This window comes from Brassica rapa, chromosome A07 (assembly GCF_000309985.2).
Source record: "Brassica rapa cultivar Chiifu-401-42 chromosome A07, CAAS_Brap_v3.01, whole genome shotgun sequence".
Lineage (NCBI taxonomy): Eukaryota > Viridiplantae > Streptophyta > Magnoliopsida > Brassicales > Brassicaceae > Brassica > Brassica rapa.
The window spans coordinates 19873587-19900387 of record NC_024801.2 but is presented as its reverse complement, the minus strand read 5'-3'; the positions used below and the strand labels follow the sequence as shown (position 1 = coordinate 19900387).

Sequence of the window (26801 nt, the reverse complement as noted above, 5' to 3'; positions counted from 1 at the left end):
CAGTTTTGAAGTTTTCTAATATTATTTATTTTTAGTTATTTTAATAACGGTCTTTAATTGTAACTATCTAATATATATTTTATATTCTAATAAAACTATAGAAGTTTAAGATATTAATGAGGTACTGCCCAATTAGGTAGATCATAGATAAATGGTTTGGTGACGAAGTCTTAGTAAGATTATATTTTAAAATGAGTTTAGACAAAGATATTCTTTGAACCAAATGATATTGATAAGGTGTGCGCACATTTGAATCAGAAGAAACTGTGTAGCGACATGCATTGCTAAGCTCCTACCTGAGCTGGTGAGTGAGTACGAAGGTCTAGTTAGCTTGAAGAATCAGAGGAATTCAAAGTCCAATATGAGGGAGAGTGGCATCGGTATTCTAAGCAACCCTCTACTTACTTTCGTTTTATCTTATCTGCTGCATTTTTATGTTGGTTGAACATGTTGAGAAAAACTTTAGGTCTAAGAAAACATATGTCACTCCAGTGGGCTTCTGAGGTCATCTTCTCATTCTGTCTTCTTTACAGTTGAATATTTTGACATTAGATGGTAGTTTGATAATAAGATTAAAAAAAAGAACCATGACTCTTTTGATTGAAGAATTGGAGATGAGGCTAAAAACTTATATTTTCAGTTAGATTAAGTAATGGATTTCCTATCTTGATGGAGTTAAAGGGAAAGAGGTTGAGAGATAGTCACATAAAGATTTAAGAGAGACTAATCGGCTGCTGCATTCAAAGCCAATACGTTTTGCAACGTACGCCCAAAAAAATCCATCAGAAGTTGATAAGACTTGATAAAACCAAGCCACTTCTTAAAACACGTTACAAACTCAGGAATAGCACAGTCAAAAACGGTGCCGAAGAATAGAAATTCTTTAACGCCGCCGGCGAGCATACAAAACATCATGAAAGCTCTTTCCAAATTAGCACCTGCTCTAACTGAGTAATAGTCTGAACCGTCCATAAATTTCTTCAAAGAGAAGTAGGAGCTCTCATCCTCATCTCAACTCCATCTCCTCACAGAGAATCTTTGCCATACACTTCCGACGAAGTCTGCTTCACACTGAATGGCAGCAGCAAATATTTTCGATCTCCATGTGGTTTGTGTTGAGCCAATGGTAGATAAGACAAAAACGATCAGAAGCGATTCGTAGTGTTCATCAGAAGATCTCGTGGCTAGGAAAGAGGAAGACAAACACACAAAAATTTGATCATTTGATAACACAAATCGAAACGAAGTGGGAATTATATTATTCAATCTAAATAGATTTACAAACCTGGTAGTGAGCATATGGGACTTACATTAGCATCATTTGTCAGGAAGAACACATGTTAAGTGCCAAGGCCCAGGGCCTCATACCTCCTGCGCTTAGCTTCAGAAAGCTCCAGCAAAGAAGCTCAGATGTTATACTTGAGCGAGTATTATTTCTTGAAGAAATGGTTCTGGAAAGTATTGGTAATCAGTGAGCGATTTTTCCTCATTGTTATTGATTTCTGAACATCATACTCAAGCTAGTTGATATGATTAAAGAAAACAGATATAGCTATTGCGACGTTATTAAAAAATTATTCAGCTTGCTACCTGAGTTTATTCTTCCCAAGATCTGGTCGGCCTGGTCCTGGTTATAGAGAAGTGATTAACCCACACTGAGATCAATCCAGTGACGATTATTATTGTTTATGCAATCTTAAACCAATTCGGAAAAAAAATATCGATTCAACTGAAATTGATTTAAATAGCCCTAAATTCCGATACGGATATCAGATTAATAAAATCAGAATCGAATGATCTCAAACACACAATTGATGATCAAAGATAATTAGATTCAATCTGAAAAAACATGAAAACACAAAAGAGAAAACGTATCGAGACAAACACATGAAAACAATCAGATTCAAGTGTTATTTGGATTTGTGAGGACGATGCTTACGGTATGTAGACTAACCTCTTTATAGATGTAGATGCACCGCCTTGGAGAGTGCATTGACTGCGAAATCGTGGTAAGATTAGGTGATATAATGTGAACCTGATAAACATAATGAACATTTAATGTAAAACATTCAAGCATATCTCAAAGTGAAAAGTGAAACGAAGAAGACGAAGAGCAACGAAATGGGCTCCATGGGCCCGATTAACATCAACATTTTGAGGTAAAAAAAAGTAACGAAGCCCACATTTCTAAGGATTTACTGACGTGTCAAAAATGTCTTTTCGGATTGGTTGATTATCCAATCCTATGTGGACAGCCTAAATGAGGCTCTTATTCCCCTTTTAGTATTGTATTGATAGCTGTAACTTACAAGTAGTAACTTACAAGTAATAACTTATGAACGTGGGTGTTACAAAAAAAATTATGCACTTTTTTTTTTTTTTTGCTAAGAGATTTGATTTAAAACTTGTGTAGAGATTCATCAATGTGGTCTCGTCAATGTGGTCGCAGCAAAAAGTTAAACCGAATTGTATTTGTTATTAAACCATGTTTTATTTGCTTGACAGAATAATGTAATTATTGGGTATTTTAATTCCATCGTAATTGACTTATCTATATTATTAAAGTTGAAGTACACATTGAGATTGTTTGGCAATATGAATAGTAGTTAAAAAATAGTACTGTTTGAAAACATGGATAGTAGTAAGTTAAAAAAAAAAATTGGCTTATGTTATTAAAAATTTGGAAGTCCATTACATCTATATTATTAAAGTTGAAGTACACATTGAGATTGTTTGGCAATATGAATAGTAGTTAAAAAATAGTACTGTTTGGAAACATGGATAGTAGTAAGTTAAAAAAAAAATAATTGGCTTATGTTATTAAAAATTTGGAAGTCCATTACATTATATTAAAAAGTAATGGATCTATGTTATTTGATAATATATATATTCAAATCAAAATAATAATTTAAAATTGATTTATATCAAAAATTCATTCAAAAATAAACATATATTCAAAATTTGATTTTTACTAACATATTTTTCAATAACTATTATAAAAATGTTTTCAATATATATAAGAAAAATACAATACAAAGCTCAATTTCAAACACCAACTTAAATTATAGTTTTATATTTCACATTAAATTTAAAAATATAATTTATGTGATTATTTATATGATTGTACGTATAAAATATTATTAATTATAAGAAAACATATTTGATGGTACGTAGAAAATATGATTAATTATATGATAACACATATTTTGTAACCTATGATGACACATATAGGATATATATATAATAGTGATTAGGGGTGGGCGTTCAGGTTCGTTTTCGGGTCTTTTTGGGATTTCGTGTTCATTTCAGATCTTTGAGGATTTGTTTCGGATTTGGATAATCAATTTAAATAGGTTTGGTTTAAATATTTGGTAGAGAATTAATAATTATTTAAGTATTTTTGGAGTTTTGAATATATTTTAACTATTTAAGATATTTACGTTTGATTATTTGTATATATTTTTAAGCATTTAAGCAAACTTAAAAGTATCATATATATTCTGGATGTTTTTATATATATAAAATCTAAAAATAATTAATATATATAAGTATATGAATATATTTTGGATATCCAAAATATTTCGGTTCGGATCGGATTAGATTTCAGTTATTCAAATACCAAAATTTTGAATAATTCGGATATTTAATCAATTTCGGTTCGGATTTAATACTATTAATTCGGATTGGGATCGGTTCAATTCTTCGAATTCGAGTTTTTTACCCAATCTTAAATAGTGACATAAAAATCAAATAGCATCATATTTTCTTTAAAGAAAATACACCCGCACGGGCGTGCGGGTCAAAACCTAGTTAAGCATTATGGTGAAAGCCTATTAATGATTACTAAAAGTTTAAGATGAGATCAGTCACATAAAGAGTAATTACTAAAATTAATTAAGGGTTAAATACTAAATGTACTTCAGCTTTAATAGTTTAGATAGATAGATTGATATAATAACTTTAATCATTGCAATTAACAATCAACATTTTCCACGAATCAAGATGTTAACGATGCGGAAATCATGTAGTTACGCACCATGATTACCTCACTAATCCCTCACATTATCCTAATACGTCACAGTTGATACGGACCAGAATATCTTTCATAATTAAATAAGTTCAGCTGGCTTGTCCCTTTTATCTTCTGGTTTATCACAGTAAATCCACGCTAAGGAGTTTTCAAAAAAAGAAAAGTAAAAAGTCATTAAATCATGGAGTTGCTCCTATGTTAAGGAACACTAGAATTGGTTTGGAAGTTACCAAGTCAGACACAAGTGTTAGCTAGCAAGCTCCTCCTAATTGGGCAACAAAAATTACCCAATAAGTCATTATTCTACAAGCTTACCTTCCTAAAGCACTTTCAGTCTCACCATCTGTGGAAAGAACCAGTGCAAACAAGAGATACCACAGAACATGTCAACATGTATTTCTGAAATTTATGTTGTATATGTGACTCTCCATTCTCGTACTTATGCACCTAGTAGTAGTTTTTACACAATCACTAAAAATTGATCAAGAACATCTTCAAATCCTTCATTCATTTCCCTATTATTTTTGCGAAGAATGTTAAAATATCATTTCATGAAATAAAAGTCAAAATTACAAAATGTGCTCAACCAGATGTAGAATTTATATACTTGATTCCAAGGCAAGCATGGTAAAAACATAAAAGTAAACATAATTGATACAATAGCGATTTAGCTTTGTATCGAACATGACTAGAGCAGCGATACAAAAAGAAACGAGAGATGTCAAGACAAACACTAAAGGAAAAGCTCGAAGACAAAGTGAATAACAAAACATCAAAGCGTACAAGAAACTGATTATCAACCTAAGTCATTTCTCCAAAGAAGCAGAAGGATGCCACTTGAGGATCGCACTTGTAATTACCAAAGGAAAACAGAATAACTTCACATTTTCCCAAAGTAATCTTATATATCAACTTTTGATATCAAGATAAGAATCAAGTCAAAGTGGTTAAAAATATAATTTCTTTTGAGATCAAGATAGTAATTAGTACCGTAGGAAAACTGTGAGGAGCACTGGGTGACTTTACAAATGCAAAGCATCGATATCTTTATGTTATCTCATTTCAAAGTGGTTCAAAATATATATTTCTTTTTTAATAATTAAAAAGGAAAAGTAAAAGAATTTAACTTTTTCTGCGGCAAATGAGATCCTTGTCAAGAAGGTAGAGCCAGTTTCATCTAATGATCATATGAAGAAGCAAGTTTCTTCTAGAAAGTCTTATGGAGGAAACTTGGTTAAAGGGTCTGTTAAGGATGAGACTAATGATTGCTCCAGTGATGGTTATGTGAAGAAGGAAGTCAAGCCTGAGAATGTTGAGTTCGAGGGTGGTTTTGATACGGGGACTAATGAGTTTAGAACCGTGTGTAACGTAGAACGTGTTGTGCCTGAGAGTACAATGGTCTTACTTGCGAGAATGTTAAGCTGCTTGCCGCAGGGGACAGACATGGGAATGTTAGTTTTTGGAATTTGGATTATGAGGGTTGAGGAACACGTAAACTTTGTTTTTTTTTTAATTCATACTTATAATTTGAGGACAAAAATGAATAATAGAGACTTTTCGATTTATATAATCATATCTTGAGTTTTTTAAAACATGTAAACTTGGGTTAAATTTGATATACAAAAAGTTATTGCCTTGCATAAAAATTAAATGGATTAACTCTAGTACCAGCCCTAATCCTTGATTAAAACATGGTTAAAATAAGATTGGCCTTATGTGATGAAACAAAACCTAGCCCTGTAATTAACATCCCTAGGTGGAGGACAGGTCTATGGTAGCAGCCTACATAACCATTTTTCAATCAGAATGAGGTCAATGTGGGGTTTTGTTCTGTCATACAGGAACGTTATTTCTTTAAATCCTTGTGTGATCTTGTATTAAACCTGAACTGAGTCAAGAAATGAAAGCAAAACAAGCCAATAGCAACAACTACTGCATTGGTTCCAAAATCAAAACATATCCTTCTTCATCTATCACCTAAGTTTCCTTTCTCTAATCATCTCACTGAGGTCTAGGCTGAACCCGCATTTGCTTGATTCTCTCCTTGTTTCTGTACATTGTCCTTGTGTTCCTTGCTCGGTTTAGACTCTTCTTTTGGTGGGAGTTTAGTAGATTGATCGTCTTGTGTTTTGGTTGGACCATTCCCTGAAGGTTTCTTTGCTTCCAGAACAATCCCTTTTATCGTCTCTTCGATTTTTCCCAGTCTCTTTTTCATCTCCATTAACCCTTCCTGAGACTTGGTTGCTTCTGCTTCCTCTAATGCCCTCTTTTCAGCTTCTTCTTTCTCTTTCTTTTCTTCTTCTTTTCTCTTCTTCTCCCCAAGTTCCTGAAAACAAGTCCAATACCATAAGAGCCATACGCTCAGAAAATATAAGCAACACTGGCTAGAGTAATCAACATAGCTCATTTCTCTGAGGAAAACTTATGAGCAAGAATGAGAAAACTCACAGCGTCCATGATCTTCATTTTACGGCGAGCATATTGAGCAACTAGATACACAGCTGTTACAAGAAAAAACAACACCCATTAAAATTGAGACCTTTGAACAGAAAAAAACACTTTAGGGGGTGAACCGATATATACCTAGAGATGGCAAGCAGACGATAATGAACTGCACCACATGCCAATCAAGCCTAACACAAAGTTAAAAAAAAGCATATGACTGTGTGCATAACTAAAACAAGAACTCACATTACTTCAAGTGATCTTTCCACTTGTTTCAACCTTAAAGAAGCTAACTTTCCACAGTTCTAACATTGTCTGAACAAGATGAAATCTTTAAGGCAGCGAAAGTACCCAAATTTATTCTTCTTGGGTTGTTCAGTGAACAAGATCTTCGCAGCCGTCACGAAATCGAGCTTGTCGAGTTTCTTGTAAGTCTCATCGTATCGAGAAACAACAACAACACTCGATTCAGTCTTCTCCGGTTTGTTCCCGCCGTTCTCTCCTTTAGTGCAGAGACGTCGGATCCTAAACTGCTTCAACCGGGTCGCGAATCCGACCCACCAGCCTCCGCCGCGAAGCATCTTGATTCCTCCCGGCGACGACAGCTCCACTACGGCTCGCGCATTCTCCCACACAAGTCAGCGTTTCAAAACGCAGCGTTGAGGCGGTTTATCCGAATCAGACCGGGTGTTGGGTTATGGGTTGATCACTTAAGTTATACCAGTCGGTACGATGTGATTAACCGGATTTCTTTTTATCGCTTATTAGATGTTTATCTGAGTAGTAATCAAAATTAGGGAACAGTTAACAAACTTAGCATGTAATGACGCAGACTTGAATCTAATTTGTATCTTTGTCAACAAATATTTGTTTCCTTTTTATTTTTTGAATGGTCTCTTTCACTTTGCCTTTTTCCAGCTCTGCTGACTGTTTGTAAGCTAAGATGTGGACATCTTTCTCTATTTTTTTAATTATTGTATTATGCCTTATGGGTAAAAAATATTATTATTAATCTAGCTAATGCAAATTAGTGGCAGGCCTCTGATATATTTCATATTTTTCAAGACAGAAAGTTGAACTTTTCAGACAACTCGAAACTCTTAGTTTATAGTAGTTTTTACAACATCTTACACTTTTTAATTTAGTATGTTGTCTAAAAAATAATATATGCTTTAAGCAGAAAATTTGCTTCATAATTAGCCGCACCACTTCCACAAATTTATTTAAATTTATTACATTTATGTCAAATTTAAAAAGAAAAAGGGTGGTCTCGAGACAAAAAGTTGTAGCCAAAGATACGGAATATTAAGCTTTATATTGGACCCCATAATAAAACTGTAAATTATTAAAGCATATCTCCCATATTAATTTAAGTTTTTAATTTATAAACCATAGAATATAAGGTAGTTAATTGGTTCATGAATCATGATGGTCTCGTTTATGAAAAAAATCATAATAGATATTGCCAAGTGAAAATAAAATATATTTCTAAAAACAAAATTGTATTTATTTATAGAAGTATATCGTTAGGCATTAACTTATAGTATAAGATTCGGAAACTAATTAGCTAAACCAAGTCTTTTCTTCGTCTTCGTCTTCAACTTTTTAAGACAACATCGTTGGCATTTTGTATAATTTTTATGCTAAACTGAAAAGAGTACATTGTCATCAACTCGGATAGTTTATATAGAACCAGTCATCTTCCACCGTCAGAACTTACTGCCGCCGGTGATACTCTGCCTTAAAATGCTCTGCAGGAAAAACTCAAGCGTCGTGGATAGAGGAAATGTTCCTGTGTATCTCAATGTGTACGATCTAACTCCCATCAATGGCTACGCTTACTGGTTTGGTCTTGGTGTTTACCACTCTGGTGTTGAAGGTAAGTCTTTGTGACTCTTGTCTTTTCATTTTCCTGAAACTTGATATTCAGGTTTTAGATCTAAATAGTGATTTTAGTAAATATAATATCAATCTTGATCGGATTTTCTTCAGAATTTAAGTCATAGAACACGAAACTCTGTTGCAAATAATCTTTATTATGTTTTCTTGAAGAATTTAGCTTTACAATATATATATTTTTATATAGTTCATGGTATAGAGTATGCTTTTGGAGCTCATGAATATCCAAGTACTGGAATATTCGAAGGAGAACCGAAGCAATGCGAAGGGTTTACGTTTAGGAAATCAATTTTGATTGGTAAAACGGATCTTGGGCCATTGGAAGTGAGAGCTACGATGGATCAACTTGCAGACAAGTATAAAGGAAGTTCTTACAATCTCATCACCAACAACTGCAACCACTTCTGCGACGACACTTGTATGAAGTTAACCGGGAATCCAATTCCTAGTTGGGTTAACCGTCTTGCAAGAATCGGTAAACTCTTTGGTAACACCCCTCGATTCTTTACATTTTTGGTTTATTTCTTACTGAAGCTGGTAACTAATGTTTGTAGTGATGCTAATATTCACTAGCTTTTGGTTACATGTAGAATAATGGGATGGTTAAGTTATTGAACAAAAAACCAGAGCCGGTTCTGAGCATAGCCAAGTGAAAACCGAGTCTAGCTTTAAGAATTATCGATACAGCCCTAGATTGTGAACCAAGTTCTGCTTGAAAGATGCTTGTGCACCAAGTTCAGCTTGTGGGTTTATTGATACATATAGTATGACTTGGGCTTGGCTTTAAGTTTCACATCATAATGCATTTTTGAACATTCTTGAAAAGACTCTGTTTCCTTGCTCCATGTTAAAAATATAGGATTCATATGCAACTGTGTACTTCCTGCAACCATAAACGCGACCAAGCTCGCGGACAATCGAGTCAACCAAGACAAAACATGTGAGGCAGAAGCTAACACGAAGAAACTGACGAGTGTATCAAGAAGAGAGAGGTCTACTACTGATACACCTTCGCCATCATCTTCATCTCCTTCAGTTCAAGTTCGTGGCCGAAGCAGGAAAAGGCGTCCTCGTCGTGCCATGCAACCTTCATCGACATTGATTCTCAGCTCTTCCACCACTTGACCATCAATAAAATTCACTTTTAATCTTTTCTTTTTAACTAGTTGCAGTTGTGCTTTGTAATCTTGTTAAAGAAGTAAAGTAAAAAAGAAGAATCAATCTATGGACTTGACTTTATATGAAACTATAAGGAGAATATATTCCATAAACCTTTTAAACTGATATATCACTTTCAGCAGTATTTATTCAAGAAATTTTAAAATAATTAAATATAATTTGCAAACAAATTAAATTTAATGATGAAAAAGCAACATGAGCCAACAACACCAAACCTTAAGACAAGAGCAAAACATTTGAATATAGAAACTCATATATATGGCAAGCATTATGTGTTCATCAAGGGTGGGTAAACAATACTCAAATTCAAAGTTATTTGACTGTGATTGTGTAACTTTCAGGCTTGTTTTTCGCGCAACCACTCAAAAAAGTCGTCAAGAATTGATGGCCAAGCAAGTTCTAGATTGTAGTTGGTCATGTCTGGGAAACTTATCTGCAATGCAAAAACAACTCACATTAGATGCAAATACATTTGGTTGAAGAAGATGGCCATCAAGGACGAAGGAGAAGTACCTCATTGCAGAATCGACAGAATCCCCTCCATTGGTCCATGCTGATGACTTTGTAATCCTTCTGGATCTGTTCATAATGAAATTATACAACTGACAACCACTTTGAAGATAGATAAAGAAGATGTTTGAAGACAAAAAGGTGGAGCCAAACCTTTAGGTAGTCTATAAGGTAGTCAACCTGGGCACGGAATGTTGATCCTAAGACCATATCTAGGAGTTGACATATAGTCTCAGTGTCTAAGAACTTTTGTTTGTCTTCTGCATGGATAATAATAACAATAATAATTATTGTATCAGATGTCACACAAATCATATAGTTTCATGTTTATAAGGCAGTGGTAGATGATATTACCTGTCAAACAATACTGGAAGGCATAAGCATAAAAATCTCGAAAATTTAATGGCTCTCTGACCTGAAATAACGAAGAAACATTAACACAATTTAATCTTTAGAGTATCTCCAATTCACTTATATATTTTTCTCTATATTTATTTTCTAAAATTGAGAAACTCTATTATGTTAAAGATATAGATGGGTTAGAGTCTTAGAGACGGTCTTATGATATCAAGAAGATGCTAATCAATGTTAAATAAAGAGATCAAGCAATGAACCTCTTTCTCGAGTTCTGGAAGGGCTTTCTTCAATTTACCGATCGTGTCAACTTTTAAAGCCTTGAGTCCTATTCTCCATTCACCCTATTATAGGTGTGTACAAAACGAGTTAAGATCATACACAAAAAAAGAAAGTAATAAACAAGAAGTACCTAATCTTCAAATATCAAAGGAAAAAAAAGGTTTGTGATTCAATGGTTTGACGTATCATCGTGGAGCCAGTGTTATTACCTTGGTGAAGTAACCTTGTCTTTCAGCCTTCATTCTCCTGTAAAAAGCGAGTTAGAAAAAAGGTATAAAGGATATGCACTTGTGCTCGGAACCAAAACATATAAAGAAGAAGAATAATGGGTTACCAAGCTAGCATCAAGATCCTGATATCGGTATGAGGAACTTCCAAACTGGAGCAAAGTTTCTCAATTCCTTCTGGACTGTTAGATGTAATAAGAACAAGTGTTAGAACTTGTTGATGAATGGGTTACATTCTAACAAAGAAGAGGAATGTGATATTTTGAACTTACTCAATGACACCAGAAGATGCATTAGCATACTTATCAAACAATTTATCTGTTTCATCCACCTCTTTGGACGCCTTTTTCTTACTATAAGCTGTAACAAACACAAAGATTGTTGTCATAACCAAGTACAAAAGCCCATAACATCGAGCTTTTCTTAGACTAAAGATGAAAATCACAAAAAGCGAATTCCAAGTTTCTATGATATAAACCCTAAGGCGAGCTATGTTATTGTGGTACCTGAGGGAACGGGACCAGTGGCTGAAGAGGTAACTGAATCAGGGTTACTCCGTTTCTTGGACGGCTTGGACGCAGAACGAGGTGGCATATCTAAACCGCAACCAAAGTGCACACTCACGACGGGGAAGCTTCTAGCTCAAGGAACTAAGGAGGCAAGGTAAAAGAGACAGCGAGAGAAAGCTTAGGTCAATTTCTCGTCCTAGCTTTTTATACGTATACAGGCTTTTATAGACGGATAGACTTAATCTTCTTCTAGGAGATAAAAGTAAAACTAATACTATTTTGGTTTTTTTTTATAACTAACTAATATTATTGTCAACTCACCCTCTCTTTTTTTCTTAACATCAATTTACCAATTTTCTAAAAAGTTTATTTAATTAGACATCTTTTATTTTATTTTATTTTATGTTTATCTAATAGTTTTCTCATGGTACATTCTATAAAGTACTTTCTAACCAAAAAAATCAACACAATTTAGATACAAAATACCAATATTTAAGAATTCAATACAAATATTGTTTAAATCTCATTTTAGAAAAATGTTTTGCTTATTAAGGATTTATTGTCTAGACGGAATTTTATAACATTGCAAAATACATTTAAAAACAATAATGCAATCTGGTCAGTTTTTCAAGAGAAGAGTTTACTTCCCCTTCTACAGCTTTTTGTTTATGACCTGATAGTAGTGTCCATTAATATTTATAAGATTTGGCAAGTTTCTAAAACGGGAGAAAATCAAAATCATTCACTTAACGCTTCTAAATATAACATACACACGACAAAGTCAACCGAGTCTGTTCCACTGACCACTAGTAAGAAAATAAGACCCTCCTCAAAAAAAGAGTTATTAAGTAATGCATGGGTCACTAAGCTGGTGCTTGTCCTGTCTCTGAGAGATATAGAGAGAAGAGAGAGACAGCATCTTGCAGATGTGATGATCTTACATCTTCTGGTAAAGGAGCTTTGAAGGCTGTCACAAAACAGCTTAGCTGAGAGTCTCTATCAGGATACACACTCAGACCTGACAGAAGCAACTCGCAGATTTCCTCTGCCATCTTCGAGTATGCGACTCTGCCATCAAACAAATAAGAGAGCTTGTGCGTTTAGTATTTCTTGTAACCAAATTCAATAAAATGCTAAGAATTTTTTTTTGTGATGAACTTATAATCTCTCTGAGATGTTTGACCCGTATCTGTCCACACAGCAAACTTGAGCTATGTAGTCATCAGAAGCCAACTGCCTTAGTTTAGGAGCCATTACTATGGATGCCACCAAATTTAGAAGGATCCATTTAAAACTGCTCCATTATGTATGACTTTCTAGGTTATGGTAATATGTAAGAAGAGGTCTTATTGATTTAAAATCAATCTTATACAATCCGGTGGACCGCATGAACAAACAAGGATCAAACAAGTGCATGCAAGTAATGACTAGTTCTTAACGATTCAATGCTATTGGCAAGTGTGAGACATGTGAAGTAATTACCTGCTCTCAACTGGTAATCTATCACCCCAAACAGCCAATGACTCGTTTAAACGACCGACAAAACTTCTGCACGACTCGTTTCTGCTCTCAGGGGAATCCTGTCGAAGCAAAAGTTGTGTTGCTCGTGTTATGCATATAATTTACAATTCGAGAAAGAGATCATTATGGCCATGATCATAGGGAGTTTGAAGCAATTTCGGTGAGTATCAGTACAATAACCTATATATTGTACAGCCAGCTTGATCAACACCCGTCAAATTGAAGTTTAAGCAATTTGAGAGCTTCAGGAGTTTAATCTCAAATTTAAGATTCTAACGAAGTAAACGTACCAGTTCTAGCATTGTATCAGCATCTTCTTCCAAAGAACTCTTTAGTAAATAGAAAGACATGTAAATCCCAGCACCCAAGTCCCAGTTTTCAATCTCAGACTTGCGATCGTCCATTGACGTGGCAATTCTCCATATTTCTGAATGGTTAGCTGCATTTATCAAAGATTAAACATATCACTCCAAACAGATCCTTCCTACACTACACTTGAATCGTGTTTCAGTTGAGCAAAAGAGTCTGCATATAAGGAAATGAAAGAGCTTACCTGACAAAAACAATGAATGAGCAACTGATGTCATAAAAATGGAATGAGCTTTTTGCCAGTTTGCGCATTCGATGAAGTGGTCAAGAGCCTTTAAGAAATCTCCGTTGTAATTGTAATAAACTGCCTGCGATAAAAGAAAATAAAATAGCAATTAGCACATCGGTATTAGATAGAAAAAGGCTTTCTATAGTGTCCTTACCAGAGCTTCGTGCATCCATTCGGAAGGGATACCCAAGTCCTTGATAAATTGCCGCTGTGATTCCATAGAACTCCAAGTTTCACAGTATTGAAACAGGATTTCTCGAATGACAATGACGTGTAGATATGGTTGATCTTTGCGGTAGGGTATGTGAAGAACAACGTAGATAGCCCAATGGCAAAGGCCCTGAGAGAGAAGCTGTGCAACAAATCCCATATCGATAGCGTGAAGGTCATCTGAAGTGAAAGCTCCCACTGCTTCTAAGATTCCCCGGTAGTGCCAGATCATATGATAGTCAAGAGGATCGTCAGTTGAAGAGAAGGCACTGAACATGGTCTTCAGAAAACCAATTTCTTCCTCTTCTCTGCTGTGTAGAAGCATAAGATAATACAAGATGTCAGAATGGTTGGTGTTGCTTACAACGCCATCTGCAGTTCCTTCGTCAATATATATTGGGACGGGCCAGGGAGCTTTCTCCTGATCTAATAGGAGTTGATAATTTCTGAAGATGACAGGCAATGAACTGTCCGGAGACAGATGATGCCACATTAACAGCCCTAGGAATCTCTTCCAGTCAATTGCAAAATCTTGTAACGCATTGTGGATATTACCAGCAAGCAATTCGTACAGCTTTACTCTATCCTTCTCAATGTAGTTAAAATCCAGCCCGTTCCTTCCCCAAAGGTGAAGCTGCTGCATGATATCATTGCGGTTTACAGTTGAACCACCAGCCTGGCTCAACAAACAAGCGAGTCTAACGTCTCCCTTAGATACGGCAAGTTCCACAGCTGAATCAAGCTCTCGTCCAGTAAGAAGAAAGAACAAGTGCTCAAGGTAGCCAGAACCATTTAAATCATTCACATCTTCTTGTACACGGTGACTGACACACTCTTGGAGCCAGCAACTGAATTCTGCTCTTCGGATAAGTGGAAGAGCTTCTGTATCAACTTCTGCAGACTCTTCTTTCACATCCTGCATCATGTCTTCCTCATTATCCGAAGCTGCATAACTCAAACGTTCAGTACTCTGTCTCTCAGAAAAGAGAACTTTTATGAGTTCCCACACCATGACTTGGTGAGTCGAAAACAGCTTCGCTGAGGTGGACAACCCAGGAACCTCCAGCTGTTTCTCGATTATATCAATATAGTTTCGGCAGATATCTGAAAGAACCACACGATCAGTGACAACTCTCTGAAGCTTAAGACTAAAAGAGCCAAACCTGACTTCATCTTCTTCATGATATAATTCCCTGTGGAGGCTTAAGGGAGTCTCAAAGGCAGAGTCAATAAGTTCTTTCTGAACTTTTTCCTTTTTATCTCGAACGACTTTGTCAACTGCTACCTTTTCTACACTGATCACAGAAGACAATACTCTCTGGGAACTAGAACTGCCTATTGGCTTGCCAGTGTGAAGAATGACGCCATTTGGGCCCCAACCTGCACGGAACGACCTTCCCATGAACAACGCTGCATCTACAACATTACGGGAATAATTATCAGTTACTGGCGTCTCATGGCTGATGTCAAGCTCGAAACCTCCCATTTTCGACTTCCTCACTGCCAAGTTCTTGTTTTGTTGGACCATCAGGATACTGCCTGGAGAGCTTTTATCATTACCAGGGTTATACTCCAGCAAAGCAAGCGGTGTTTTCCTCACAACCGGTGGAGTATCTTGATGACTACTTCTTTGAGAACTTCTCTGTGAAGGTCTTGCGTTTTGTTTACTCAAGGATGTCATGTGAAAGGAAGTTTGATCTCTAAGATCCTCACTTTCGTCAAGATCTTCATTAGGAAACATAAGCATCCTCATTTCTCTCATCTTTCCTGGATCAAGTCCCAGATGGGCCGGAAGAGAATGAGAAAGCTCTGGCTCAGAAGTTTCCATTTTATCAATGTCAGCAACCACCATATCCCCATTCAATCCTACACGACTCTCCAAACCTGGGGTATTATCATCCGTAGCCATATCTTCTGCCTCATCATCACTCAACCCAAATCTGCTGAAATGAGGAACCAGAAACTTCCATAAACCATCCTCAGGATCAAATGAGATGAATGTTGCCCCTTGTCTTTCAGCACTCTGTTGTAACTTAGAAGAAACATGGCCAGCCCGCTCTTTCCCACAAGCTATGTCCACGAACAGAGTGACCTCAGCAGCCTTGTTAAGCCCCTCGCCAACAGCAGGCTTGGAGCTCTCATCATCGTAAACAACCACCTCGTGCCTTCGAAACTTAACAATCTGATCCAGATCTAACTTTCTAACATCTGTACTTCCAAGAAACTTTATAAAACCGTAACCAATCCTCCCAATAGTGAAATCAGGAACACGGCTGCAATAACCAGGGCTTTCAATTTCTCGCTCCACCAGCTCGTTCATGGACGGCTTCAAGAAGTAGTCGAGTGAACTCAACGAAGGGAACGAATCTCTGATGCCTTCGTAATGTTCAGATACCATAGAATCTTCATCTAAAGAGATCCTTCTTTTCTTTCGTGAGTCCAAACTTGTAGCCATCGTTGAAATCTCTGTCAACAAAGTTCAAATTCAAGATCAGCAACGCAAACGAATCCTTTGAAACTTAATGAATCAACAGACGGAGTCGATACAGTGATAGATTGAAGCTCGCAAGCATGATTCTACGCTTAAACATCAATACCATACACAAGCTCCACTGGAAAACAGATTCAAAAGAGTTACCTGGAGCTGGAAGAATAGAAAGAGACGCCATCAGCCTAGGGTTTTTCCTGTGCCTTTTTCCAGATCGCTACAACGAATCCGTTGCTCACGGACGGCGGCGACGACGATCTAAAACCCTCTTGCTTCTTCGTCTTCTACTATACACTCTAAGTCGCTGATGGAAAAGGAGGTAAAGCGCTCAATAGATCTGGCAAGTTTGGTTAGGATCCGTTTTCTGATCCGACCCGACTAAAAACATATACATGTAATTGTTAATAAATGGGCCAAAAAGCCCAACGTTTAGGCCCATTTTTCATTTTTGTGTGAGTAGCGTCAGATAAACGTTTCGCGGGGACGTAAACAAGACGCAGGGGTGGGACCCCTTTATATATAGCTTCTCGACTCAATTCGTTTTCCCTCCTCTTCATCTGCTTTAACGGCAAAGACTCATCTCCGACGACGGACCTTCCTCTTCCTCTCTCTCTCTAGGTATCTCTCTTTCGATTCTTCTCTCTCATAAACCTCGTTCGTTGACGAGCATTACTCTTATCTCCTAAATCGAACCTTTTTTTCTACAGTGATTCCGTAACGACCTCGGCTCGCGATAATGGTTACCTTTGGTGCGACGGCGAACACTAACCCTAACAAATCCTTTGAGGTGATTTCTTCTATGGCGGTTGATTACTCTGTTTGATTCGCTTAGTATTTAGTGTGTTGTTCTGTTACTGCGTTGCGATATTAAGCTTTAGGTTTACAAGATTCGTATCTTCACGTACTGGTTTCGATTTTCGTGCAGGTTACTCCATCTCCATCGGATTCTATCTCGAGCTTGAGTTTTAGTCCAAGAGCTGATGTACTCGTCGCCACTTCCTGGGACAATCAGGTTTAGTTGATGATTCTTTGCTTCCTTCATGGCTTAAGAAGAACTCTTTTTTTTTTGTAAAAAGGCTTTCAATTAAAAAACAAAGTACAAGATGTGATTTGTTAAGTCACATAGTTTGAAAAAGTTTAGTACATAAAGTAAGCATTGAAAGAGCTATAGAAACCCAATGAGTTAGAACAACTCTTTAGTTTAACCAAACTTAAAAGGTTTCTTGTGCGCTTGATTAGGAACCTCGACCCTTACGACCTCGGTTTCCTCGTCCACGAACGGTATGCCATTCCATCTCTTGGTACCTTTGTGTACGCTTGAGCAGCCTACCCCCTCTTGACACACTTCCATATTCATCCATTTGCTCATTAATATGGAAATCACTTTCCATATTACCATGCTCTTGGATAAACTTGGTTGAGTGAGGGGTCATGATTGTTGGATCATTTCCTGAGGGTGTAGCACCCTCATTACTGATAATAGCAGATGGAACATTGTCCATAACTTGGGCTGGAGTAGTGTGAGCAGATGGTGAACCTGCTAGTGTAGAGGCTGAAGTTGACTTGGCACTAGGAAACAAGTGTTCGAAAGCAATGGAGCTATCCTGAGGAGAAGTAGCTCCCTGAGGTTCTGAGGAAGTTTCTGAACCTCCGGATTGGGAAGGAGAATGATGAGGCTGAAGCACTGTTGAAAATTTAGCTACTGTTTGAATTGGCAGTATATCTGTGCTCACCTTAGGCATGTTGCTCGCTGGTGTCTCTTTACTTGATGCAGTGTTTACCAACAAAGGATTGATATCAACCACAGGCTTAAGAAGAACTCTTGTCACAGCTTGTTTCTCTATCCTTTTGCATGCTCACTCTCTGAAATCTCTATGTGGACTTGCTTCGTATTGTTTTGCAGGTGAGGTGTTGGGAAATATCCCGTAGTGGAACCTCTCTATCAAGTGCTCCAAAAGCATCTATTTCACATGATCAGCCGGTAACTATTTTGCCTTCTTTTTTTTTTAATCTTGCATTCGTGTTTGCATAGAGTCTGATGATTGTTGTATTTACTTGTGATGAAGGTTTTGTGCTCTGCTTGGAAAGATGATGGAACCACTGTCTTTAGTGGAGGTTGTGATAAGCAAGCCAAAATGTGGCCCTTGTTGTCAGGTGGTCAACCTGTTACTGTTGCTGTGCACGATGCTCCTATTGTTGACATGGCCTGTATCCCCGGAATGAATCTCCTCGTCACTGGAAGCTGGGATAAGACCTTGAAGTAAGAATGGTTCTTCTTTATGTTTTATGATGGAATCAAGCAAGTGGTAGAATTGGTTGACTGATTAAACTAATTTATGTGCGTTATGTTTATTTATCTAACAATGTATGTTGTTTTTTTCTTCCAGATATTGGGACACAAGGCAGCAAACTCCAGTCCATACCCAACAGCTTCCAGATAAATGCTATTCATTGTCTGTGAAACATCCTCTGCTGGTTGTGGGAACTGCAGATAGGAATCTGATTGTCTTCAACTTACAAAATCCTCAGGTACGATCATGTCCTTGTTTTTTTCTATTTTATGACTTGTGTATGAGCTCCGAGTGCTAAGAATGCTCATCACATTGTTTTGAGAATTCATGGATTATTTTAGCACCATATGGATATGTATCAGTTGAATAAGCCTGTATTCTATCTTACAAAGAACAAGTCTTTGTAACGCATCAGATTTACTATCTCTCTTGTGTAATAAACTTTTTATTAATTTGGTAAACTGCAGACCGAGTTCAAGAGAGTCGTGTCACCGCTGAAGTACCAGACGAGGTGTGTTGCTGCCTTCCCTGATCAGCAAGGATTTTTGGTATGTCTTCTTGTATATCTTTTCAATTGCGTTTTGGCTAATTCAATGGTACAGGAATCTAGGTTGTTTGCTGATGATTACATTTTGCGTTGCTCTCACGCTCTTTTATTAGTTGAGAAGTTTCTGTTGGTTGTTTTAGTGACAAATAAAGTATAGTAGTGTTTGTAGTTGTTTAATCAGTCACACCTTATCTAGATCACACAAATCGTTCAATATGTAACCAGATCCGATGCTCTTTCCTCTCACTGTAGGTTGGTTCAATTGAGGGGCGGGTTGGTGTCCACCATCTGGATGGTTCTCAACAGGACAAAAACTTCACATTCAAATGTCACAGAGATGGGAATGATATCTATTCTGTCAATGCTCTGAACTTCCACCCAGTAAGCTCTCTTTGGCTTATGTGTTCTTAAGCTTCAAAACATCATGAAAGTAGATTTGTACAGATGGTAATTGTTTGAGTTGTGTAATATGAAGGTACATGGCACTTTTGCCACTGCTGGCTCCGATGGGGCGTTCCATTTCTGGGACAAGGATAGCAAACAAAGACTCAAGGTATTAATCATCGTGTTGCATCTTTGTTTTCCATTGAGATTTTTGTCTTGTTAATATATAGAATATCTAACTGGTTTGTGTGCATTGTTTACTGATGAATGTCAGGTGATGTCAAGGTGCAATCAGCCAATTACTTGTAGTTCGTTTAACCACGATGGGTCCATATATGCCTATGCGGTATGCTCTACATCTTCTTTGTTTTACACTTTATCATATGATGTTACATGTGCAAAATCAAAAGAGTATTTTTCATCATAATACAAATGACTATGGAGAAAATAGAATAAAAGTAATGTTTTTCTTTCCATTTGTATTGTAGTCGTGCTATGACTGGAGCAAAGGTGCAGAGAATCACAACCCGGCAACTGCGAAAAGCAGCATCTTCTTGCACCTGCCAGAGGTATGTGTGTAGTGTGTAACTCTCAACTCATAAAAATATTAGTCATCTTTCCAAACATTATTAGTAGGAGGAGTGTGTATTGATTTGGTTTGAATGAATTTGCAGGAAAGCGAGGTGAAGGCGAAGCCAAGAGTAACAACCAGCAAAAAATGAGATTTGCTAATTGCTTTTTAGTTTTTAGTTTGACTTCTTCTTCTTCCCTTTAGTGGATGGTGTTTTTTTAGCTTTCTTCATTTCGTTTTGGTCTTAAACATGAATTGTCTTGTCTAAGTACTACTCTCTAAAACATAATGAAAAGCACTTTCCCTCCTAATGCATCTCCTTACTCTACAATTGATAAATCATTAGTGTCAGAAATAAATATCGTCCAAAGAATACACACTTTTTATTTCCTTTTGTGGAACAAAATATCATCCAAAACGGAGAGAGTATTAATCATGCAAGTGTCTTGCAATAGTTAATTCTTTTTTAATCTCTTTCTTTCACTGTGAGCAAAATCTCCTACATGTGGTTATGGTTATTTTGGCAAAAGAACACAGAGAGAGACAGAAAGACAAGTGGAAGTTGATTAGTGGAAGGAGGAGATGAAAGCGGGAGTGAAGCGAAGGACCTGGACTTTCCCCATTGCAAAAACTCCCGCTGCTAATCTTGTTATCTGTCTCTCTACACCTTATATAAAGACTACACCTTCAACACTAGTTTCTTACAAAAAATAATTTTACAAAAAAATATATTTTCTTGTTTCTGTTTTTCTCCCTTTTGTTTCTTCTGTTTCGTTGAAATAACAACAGAAAAAGGAAAAAAATCGAGAGAAAATTATCAGTTTGAAAACACACACAAAAAACTGCAAAGAAACTTTGAAAACATCTGTCAAGAAAGAGTTTTAAAAAGAAAAGACACAAGAAAACAACCCCTGTTTCTGAAAAAAAAAAACACAAGATGGCGGCGGGGAAAGATTCTAGCTGGGACGATATCAAGAACGAAGGCATCGATCTCGTTAGTATCTTCTTCTCCATCTTAGTTTTACGTTCTCGATATCTTTTATACCACGCTAACTTTTTCTTGACCGAACAGGAGAAAATACCAATAGAGGAGGTGTTTACGCAGCTGAGATGCACAAGGGAAGGACTGACAAGCGACGAAGGTCATACTCGTCTCGAGATCTTCGGTCCTAACAAGCTCGAAGAGAAAAAGGCAAACACCTTGAGCAAACCTTTTTCATTTATTTTGTTTCTTCACTCCCAAGGAAGCCTAGTTTTTAACATGTTTCAATCTCACAGGAAAGCAAGGTTTTGAAGTTCTTAGGGTTTATGTGGAACCCTCTCTCATGGGTCATGGAGTTAGCTGCTATCATGGCTATCGCCTTGGCCAACGGAGGAGTAATATTACCACCTTAACTACTACCTCACGTCCTCTCTTTCTAACTTTTAACACATTTTGAAACAACTTGTGAAATCTGCAGGGAAGGCCACCGGATTGGCAAGATTTCGTGGGTATCACGGTTCTTCTTATCATCAACTCTACCATTAGCTTCATTGAAGAAAACAACGCCGGCAACGCAGCAGCCGCTTTGATGGCCGGTCTAGCCCCCAAAACCAAAGTAAGTTTTACAAACAAAAAAGTAGTTCACAATACTCCATCCGTTTCATAATAAATTTTATTAAAAAATTTTGAACACAAGTTAAATTTTCTATTTTACCCATGTTTATAAAAAAAATTGTTTGATTTGATTAATTAATGAATTTAAAACAAGTAAAAAATTGGAAAACTTAATGATATTTATACTGAAACAAAATTTAAAAACTAAAACAACACTTAATATAAAATGGATGGAGTATATACTTACAAGAAAAAACAATGTATTACTAATGCATATCACAGCTTCTGAGGGATGGCAAGTGGAGCGAGCAAGAGGCAGCTATATTGGTTCCTGGAGACATTATCAGCATCAAACTAGGCGACATTGTTCCAGCAGATGGTCGTCTCCTGGAAGGTGATCCTCTCAAGATTGATCAATCTGCACTCACCGGTGAATCTTTACCAGTAACCAAGAACCCTGGCCAAGAAGTTTACTCTGGCTCCACCTGCAAACAAGGAGAGCTAGAAGCTGTTGTGATCGCCACTGGTGTCCACACTTTCTTCGGCAAAGCAGCTCATCTAGTAGACAGCACAAACCAAGAAGGCCATTTCCAGAAAGTGTTGACTGCTATTGGGAACTTCTGCATCTGCTCCATCGCCATAGGTATGGTCATTGAGATCGTTGTCATGTATCCTATCCAGCACCGTTCTTACAGAGATGGTATAGACAACCTTCTGGTACTTCTCATTGGTGGAATACCTATTGCAATGCCAACTGTTCTGTCTGTCACCATGGCCATTGGTTCTCACCGTCTCTCCCAACAAGGAGCTATCACAAAGAGAATGACAGCTATTGAAGAGATGGCTGGGATGGATGTTTTGTGCAGTGACAAGACTGGAACTCTTACACTCAACAAGCTTACTGTTGACAAGAGTATGGTTGAGGTTTTTGTCAAAGACTTGGACAAGGAACAGCTTCTTGTGAATGCAGCAAGAGCCTCTAGAGTTGAGAACCAAGATGCTATTGATGCTTGCATTGTGGGAATGCTTGGTGATCCAAGAGAAGCAAGAGAGGGCATTACTGAAGTCCATTTCTTTCCATTTAACCCTGTGGACAAGCGTACTGCTATCACTTATATTGATGCTAGTGGAAACTGGCACCGTGTCAGCAAAGGAGCACCAGAGCAAGTAAGAAATGCATATTCTTCTCAAAGAGTTTTTAAGTTCTTTTCCACTGATTGGTCTTTGTAATCTGTAGATCATTGAGCTATGTAACCTTAGAGAGGATGCAAAGAAGAGAGCTCATGACATCATTGACAAGTTTGCTGACAGAGGACTTCGTTCTCTTGCTGTTGGCAGACAGGTAAAAGCTTTTATGTCCTGATCCCAAAATTTTAGAGACAAGTATATGTTTAGTTCTTTGTTAAAATGTTCTTTTCATGTTTTGACTTTTCCTAGACTGTCTCCGAGAAGGACAAGAACAGCCCTGGAGAGCCATGGCAGTTTCTTGGTCTGTTACCTCTCTTTGACCCTCCAAGACATGACAGTGCAGAGACAATCAGGCGTGCTCTTGACCTTGGTGTCAATGTCAAGATGATCACTGGTGACCAGCTCGCCATTGGTAAGGAAACTGGTCGTAGGCTCGGTATGGGAACAAACATGTATCCTTCTTCAGCTCTACTTGGACAGGATAAGGATGAATCTATATCTAGCCTTCCTGTTGATGAACTCATTGAGATGGCTGATGGATTCGCCGGTGTCTTCCCTGGTAAAACAATTAAAAAAAAATCTAACGAAAACATTAATGGATTCATGTATTCACTAATGGAATCTGTTTTTATCTTTCTTGATTAGAACACAAGTATGAGATTGTGAAGAGGCTACAGGAGATGAAGCACATATGTGGCATGACTGGTGATGGAGTGAACGATGCTCCAGCTCTCAAGAGAGCTGACATTGGAATAGCCGTTGCTGATGCGACTGATGCAGCTAGAAGTGCATCTGACATTGTACTAACCGAGCCAGGTCTCAGTGTCATAGTTAGTGCTGTACTAACGAGTAGAGCCATCTTCCAGAGAATGAAGAACTACACAATCTATGCAGTTTCCATCACAATCCGTGTAGTCTTGGGCTTTATGCTGCTTGCACTCATATGGAAGTACGACTTCTCACCATTCATGGTGTTGGTAATAGCGATCTTGAATGATGGTACTATAATGACTATATCAAAGGACAGAGTAAAGCCTTCTCCACTTCCTGATTCATGGAAACTCAAAGAGATATTTGCAACTGGTGTTGTTCTTGGCACATACCTTGCAGTGATGACTGTTGTTTTCTTCTGGGCAGCAGAGAGCACTGACTTCTTCTCGGTAAGAGAACTCTACCTTACTATGAGGACTAGGGCTGTGATTTTGAACCAAACCGGAGCAAAATTTTTGGTTAGTTCAGTTAGGTGTTCGGTTAGATTCGGTAGTTTTTTTAAGTTCGGTTTTTGGTACGTTTGGCAATCACTTAGTTCGGTTTTCTTTAAATAAAAACTAGATTTCCATCCGCACAACCGTGCGGGTATATATTTTCATATTTATATATATAGATATTTGTTTTACATAATTATTATATATTTTTAATGTTACTCACATATTTAAATGTTTGTATAATTATACCAAATATAATAATTTTATAGTTTTCATGCTATAAATTAAAATCATCACATATATATGTTGCTTATTATATATTGTCTTAATGAATTTGCGTTTGATTACTAAACTAAAATTTTTAATGCATGAAACAACATATATGAAAAAAAAATTGTATTTAAATTATAATAATCATGATCCGTAATTCAAATCGCTAGATTTTTTTAGTAATTTTTTAATGTTTATTAATTTTATATAATAAAATACTGTATATTAAAAAGTTTAAGATAAGTTAAATTTTTATACATGTATTATATAGTTTACTAATATTAACCCGTTCTACCAACATATTATATTTTTAGCATAAATATTTTATATTTATAAAAAAAATATGTTAACTTATCAATTTAAAATAATTTTATCATATTTTGTTCAATATAACATTTTTATTTAAAAATGATAGATATTATTATAAAATTGATAAAATAGGATATAATTTTATTCTTTTAGTAACATTTCATTACTAATTACGAAATTAGTTAAAAATATTTATATTCAATTTATGACAATTAAGATCTTATTATAATCTTTTTCAAGAGATTTGTTAGAATTTGTTTTTTTTTAAATTAAAAGATATTATGATTAAAGTAACTAAAAATATTATGTATATTAGCATTAGTGAGATACATTTAATATAAAATTTAAATGATGGTCAAAATAAAAATATCACTCATAAAAAAATCATGATTTTTATTTTATTAGAAAACAAATTTGAAAAAAATAAAAATAAATATAAATATTTATTTCTAACAAAATCTTTAAAATTTATTAGTAAATGTATTTTTGAAATTAATTAATTTCATTTTATTTAAATTTTTGTTTATAAACGAAAACTATATTCAATTTTAATTTCTAGTTATATTTTATGATAATTTAAATTAAAACTAACTAATTTTTGAAAGTAAATTTAAAAAGATTCTAAGAAGATTTTAAAAAGATTTTGTTAGAACATTTTAAGTATATTCATTTGTATTTCAAATAAAAAAAATAAAGATATTAAAAGATATAATAATGAACTTATGTAAAATATGATATTTTCTAGGATGGTTCAAACTAAAAAAAATCACACATGAAAAGAAGTCATGACTTCTGTTTTAATATATAAGATATATATAACCAAACCATACCAAAACCCCAAACTGAACTAACTGAAATAATCGTATTTCAAACCAAACTAACCGAAATAATCAAGCTAACCAAAATTAACCGAATTTATCCTAAATTTTAACAAAATTAAATCAAAATATAACTGAAATCAAAAAATTCGGTAGGATTTTCAATAACCGAACTGAATATCGAACCGAACTGGATTTTATGTTGAACCGAACTACCTGGACCGCATGCCTAATGAGGACTTTCATTTCACGAAATTCAAGTTAGTGTCTCTGAGATCAGTTTTGTTCCTGGTGCAGGCAAAGTTTGGTGTGAGATCTATCAGTGGCAATCCGCACGAGCTTACATCAGCTATATACCTCCAAGTTAGTATCATTAGCCAGGCGCTTATCTTTGTCACAAGGTCACGTAGCTGGTCATATGCTGAACGTCCTGGCTTCTGGTTAATCGCTGCCTTTTTCATAGCTCAGCTGGTGAGTTAAAGCTTTTGGTCTTCTTGAATACAAAGCCTCAATGTACTGACACTGTTCTTGTCTCTCTTTGACATAAGGTTGCTACTATCATTGCCGTGTACGCAAACTGGGATTTTGCAAGAATCAGAGGTACTGGGTGGGGATGGGCAGGGGTTATCTGGCTCTACAGTATAGTAACTTACATCCCATTGGATATCCTCAAGTTCATCATCAGATATGCACTAAGTGGTAGAGCTTGGGATAATGTCATTGAGAACAAGGTGAAAACAAGAACACTAGTCCTTTTTTGGAGTAAAGTTTCTTAACTTTGTTCCTTTTGTTCAGACCGCTTTCACGTCAAAGAAAGACTATGGAAAAGGAGAGAGGGAAGCACAATGGGCACAAGCTCAACGTACCCTTCACGGATTGCAACCTGCTCAACCCTCAGAGATGTTCAATGATAAGAGCACTTACAGAGAACTTTCAGAGATAGCAGATCAGGCCAAGAGACGAGCTGAAGTCGCAAGGCAAGGATCTGATTAGTCCATAACATTCTGTTCCTCAGAATATGGCCTTAACACTTTTCTTGTCTTATAATTTTTCAGGTTAAGAGAGCGTCATACCTTGAAAGGTCACGTGGAATCAGTAGTGAAGCAGAAGGGACTTGACATAGAGGCTATACAGCAACACTACACCCTGTGATTTTCAGAAACAAGTGTTTCTCAGTTTAGTTTAGAACCAAAACCACAAGAGTATTGAATAATAAACCACCACCTTCATAATTAGAAAAATACTGCAAAAGGAAAAAGAAAAGAAAGGTTTCTTTTATTAGCAGTGGCTGTTGGCTGCTTTATTTGTTTTGAGATATTCTTGTTTTTATTGCGTTTACAGAACTAATAAGATTTTACAATTACTTAGA

At 36.3% G+C, this 26801-nt stretch overlaps 6 protein-coding genes and 2 long non-coding RNA genes across 14 annotated transcripts; 4 read left to right on the top strand and 4 right to left on the bottom strand.

Moving 5' to 3' along the window:
* Positions 1-425: 425 nt before the first annotated feature.
* On the bottom strand, positions 426-2721 carry LOC103830453. Of its 5 annotated transcripts, XR_625733.3 has the most exons (4): positions 1955-2662; positions 1591-1655; positions 1311-1451; positions 426-1184 (listed from the first exon to the last, which is right to left on the bottom strand). It is a non-coding gene; the product is annotated as an uncharacterized LOC103830453 (long non-coding RNA). The 5 variants fall into 5 exon arrangements; XR_004449541.1 differs by having other exon boundaries at positions 426-1502; positions 1955-2721; XR_004449540.1 differs by having other exon boundaries at positions 426-1451; positions 1955-2704.
* Positions 2722-3665: 944 nt separating this feature from the next.
* On the top strand, positions 3666-5620 carry LOC117126574. Its single transcript, XR_004449194.1, has 2 exons — positions 3666-5481; positions 5516-5620. It is a non-coding gene; the product is annotated as an uncharacterized LOC117126574 (long non-coding RNA).
* A 203-nt stretch (positions 5621-5823) lies between these two features.
* LOC103830452 (protein MNN4) lies at positions 5824-7113 on the bottom strand. The gene is made up of 4 exons (XM_009106231.3): positions 6827-7113; positions 6614-6663; positions 6479-6531; positions 5824-6356 (listed from the first exon to the last, which is right to left on the bottom strand). Exons 1-4 carry the CDS (start codon positions 7054-7056, stop codon positions 6042-6044), a joined length of 648 nt encoding a protein of 215 aa, XP_009104479.1. The 5' UTR covers positions 7057-7113; the 3' UTR covers positions 5824-6041.
* Positions 7114-7407: 294 nt separating this feature from the next.
* Positions 7408-9658, top strand: LOC103830451 (deSI-like protein At4g17486). 3 transcript variants are annotated; one of them, XM_009106229.3, is made up of 3 exons: positions 7408-8354; positions 8562-8861; positions 9234-9658. In XM_009106229.3, the coding sequence occupies exons 1-3, from the start codon at positions 8222-8224 to the stop codon at positions 9497-9499; spliced, it is 699 nt and encodes a 232-aa protein (XP_009104477.1). In that variant the 5' UTR covers positions 7408-8221; the 3' UTR covers positions 9500-9658. The 3 variants fall into 3 exon arrangements, with proteins under 3 accessions (XP_009104477.1, XP_009104478.1, XP_033130806.1); XM_009106230.3 differs by having other exon boundaries at positions 7975-8354; positions 8562-8849; XM_033274915.1 differs by having other exon boundaries at positions 8134-8354; positions 8574-8861; positions 9234-9613.
* Positions 9659-9762: 104 nt separating this feature from the next.
* Positions 9763-11892, bottom strand: LOC103831420 (DCN1-like protein 4). Its single transcript, XM_009107314.3, has 9 exons — positions 11433-11892; positions 11199-11286; positions 11034-11108; positions 10909-10945; positions 10678-10761; positions 10418-10478; positions 10217-10323; positions 10067-10132; positions 9763-9986 (listed from the first exon to the last, which is right to left on the bottom strand). The coding sequence occupies exons 1-9, from the start codon at positions 11518-11520 to the stop codon at positions 9891-9893; spliced, it is 702 nt and encodes a 233-aa protein (XP_009105562.1). The 5' UTR covers positions 11521-11892; the 3' UTR covers positions 9763-9890.
* A 273-nt stretch (positions 11893-12165) lies between these two features.
* Positions 12166-16626, bottom strand: LOC103830450 (nuclear pore complex protein NUP96). The gene is made up of 6 exons (XM_009106228.3): positions 16403-16626; positions 13709-16230; positions 13510-13633; positions 13247-13395; positions 12918-13015; positions 12166-12503 (listed from the first exon to the last, which is right to left on the bottom strand). Exons 1-6 carry the CDS (start codon positions 16431-16433, stop codon positions 12299-12301), a joined length of 3129 nt encoding a protein of 1042 aa, XP_009104476.1. The 5' UTR covers positions 16434-16626; the 3' UTR covers positions 12166-12298.
* A 117-nt stretch (positions 16627-16743) lies between these two features.
* On the top strand, positions 16744-20360 carry LOC103830448 (protein RAE1). The gene is made up of 12 exons (XM_009106227.3): positions 16744-16870; positions 16960-17039; positions 17178-17264; positions 18156-18233; positions 18319-18512; positions 18640-18781; positions 19011-19091; positions 19343-19471; positions 19566-19643; positions 19749-19820; positions 19963-20043; positions 20149-20360. The coding sequence occupies exons 2-12, from the start codon at positions 16989-16991 to the stop codon at positions 20194-20196; spliced, it is 1041 nt and encodes a 346-aa protein (XP_009104475.1). The 5' UTR covers positions 16744-16870; positions 16960-16988; the 3' UTR covers positions 20197-20360.
* A 256-nt stretch (positions 20361-20616) lies between these two features.
* Positions 20617-26801, top strand: LOC103830447 (ATPase 9, plasma membrane-type). Its single transcript, XM_018653053.2, has 12 exons — positions 20617-21039; positions 21118-21237; positions 21324-21422; positions 21506-21643; positions 21925-22809; positions 22880-22984; positions 23080-23389; positions 23476-23990; positions 25730-25903; positions 25981-26163; positions 26228-26409; positions 26488-26801. The coding sequence occupies exons 1-12, from the start codon at positions 20983-20985 to the stop codon at positions 26582-26584; spliced, it is 2865 nt and encodes a 954-aa protein (XP_018508569.2). The 5' UTR covers positions 20617-20982; the 3' UTR covers positions 26585-26801.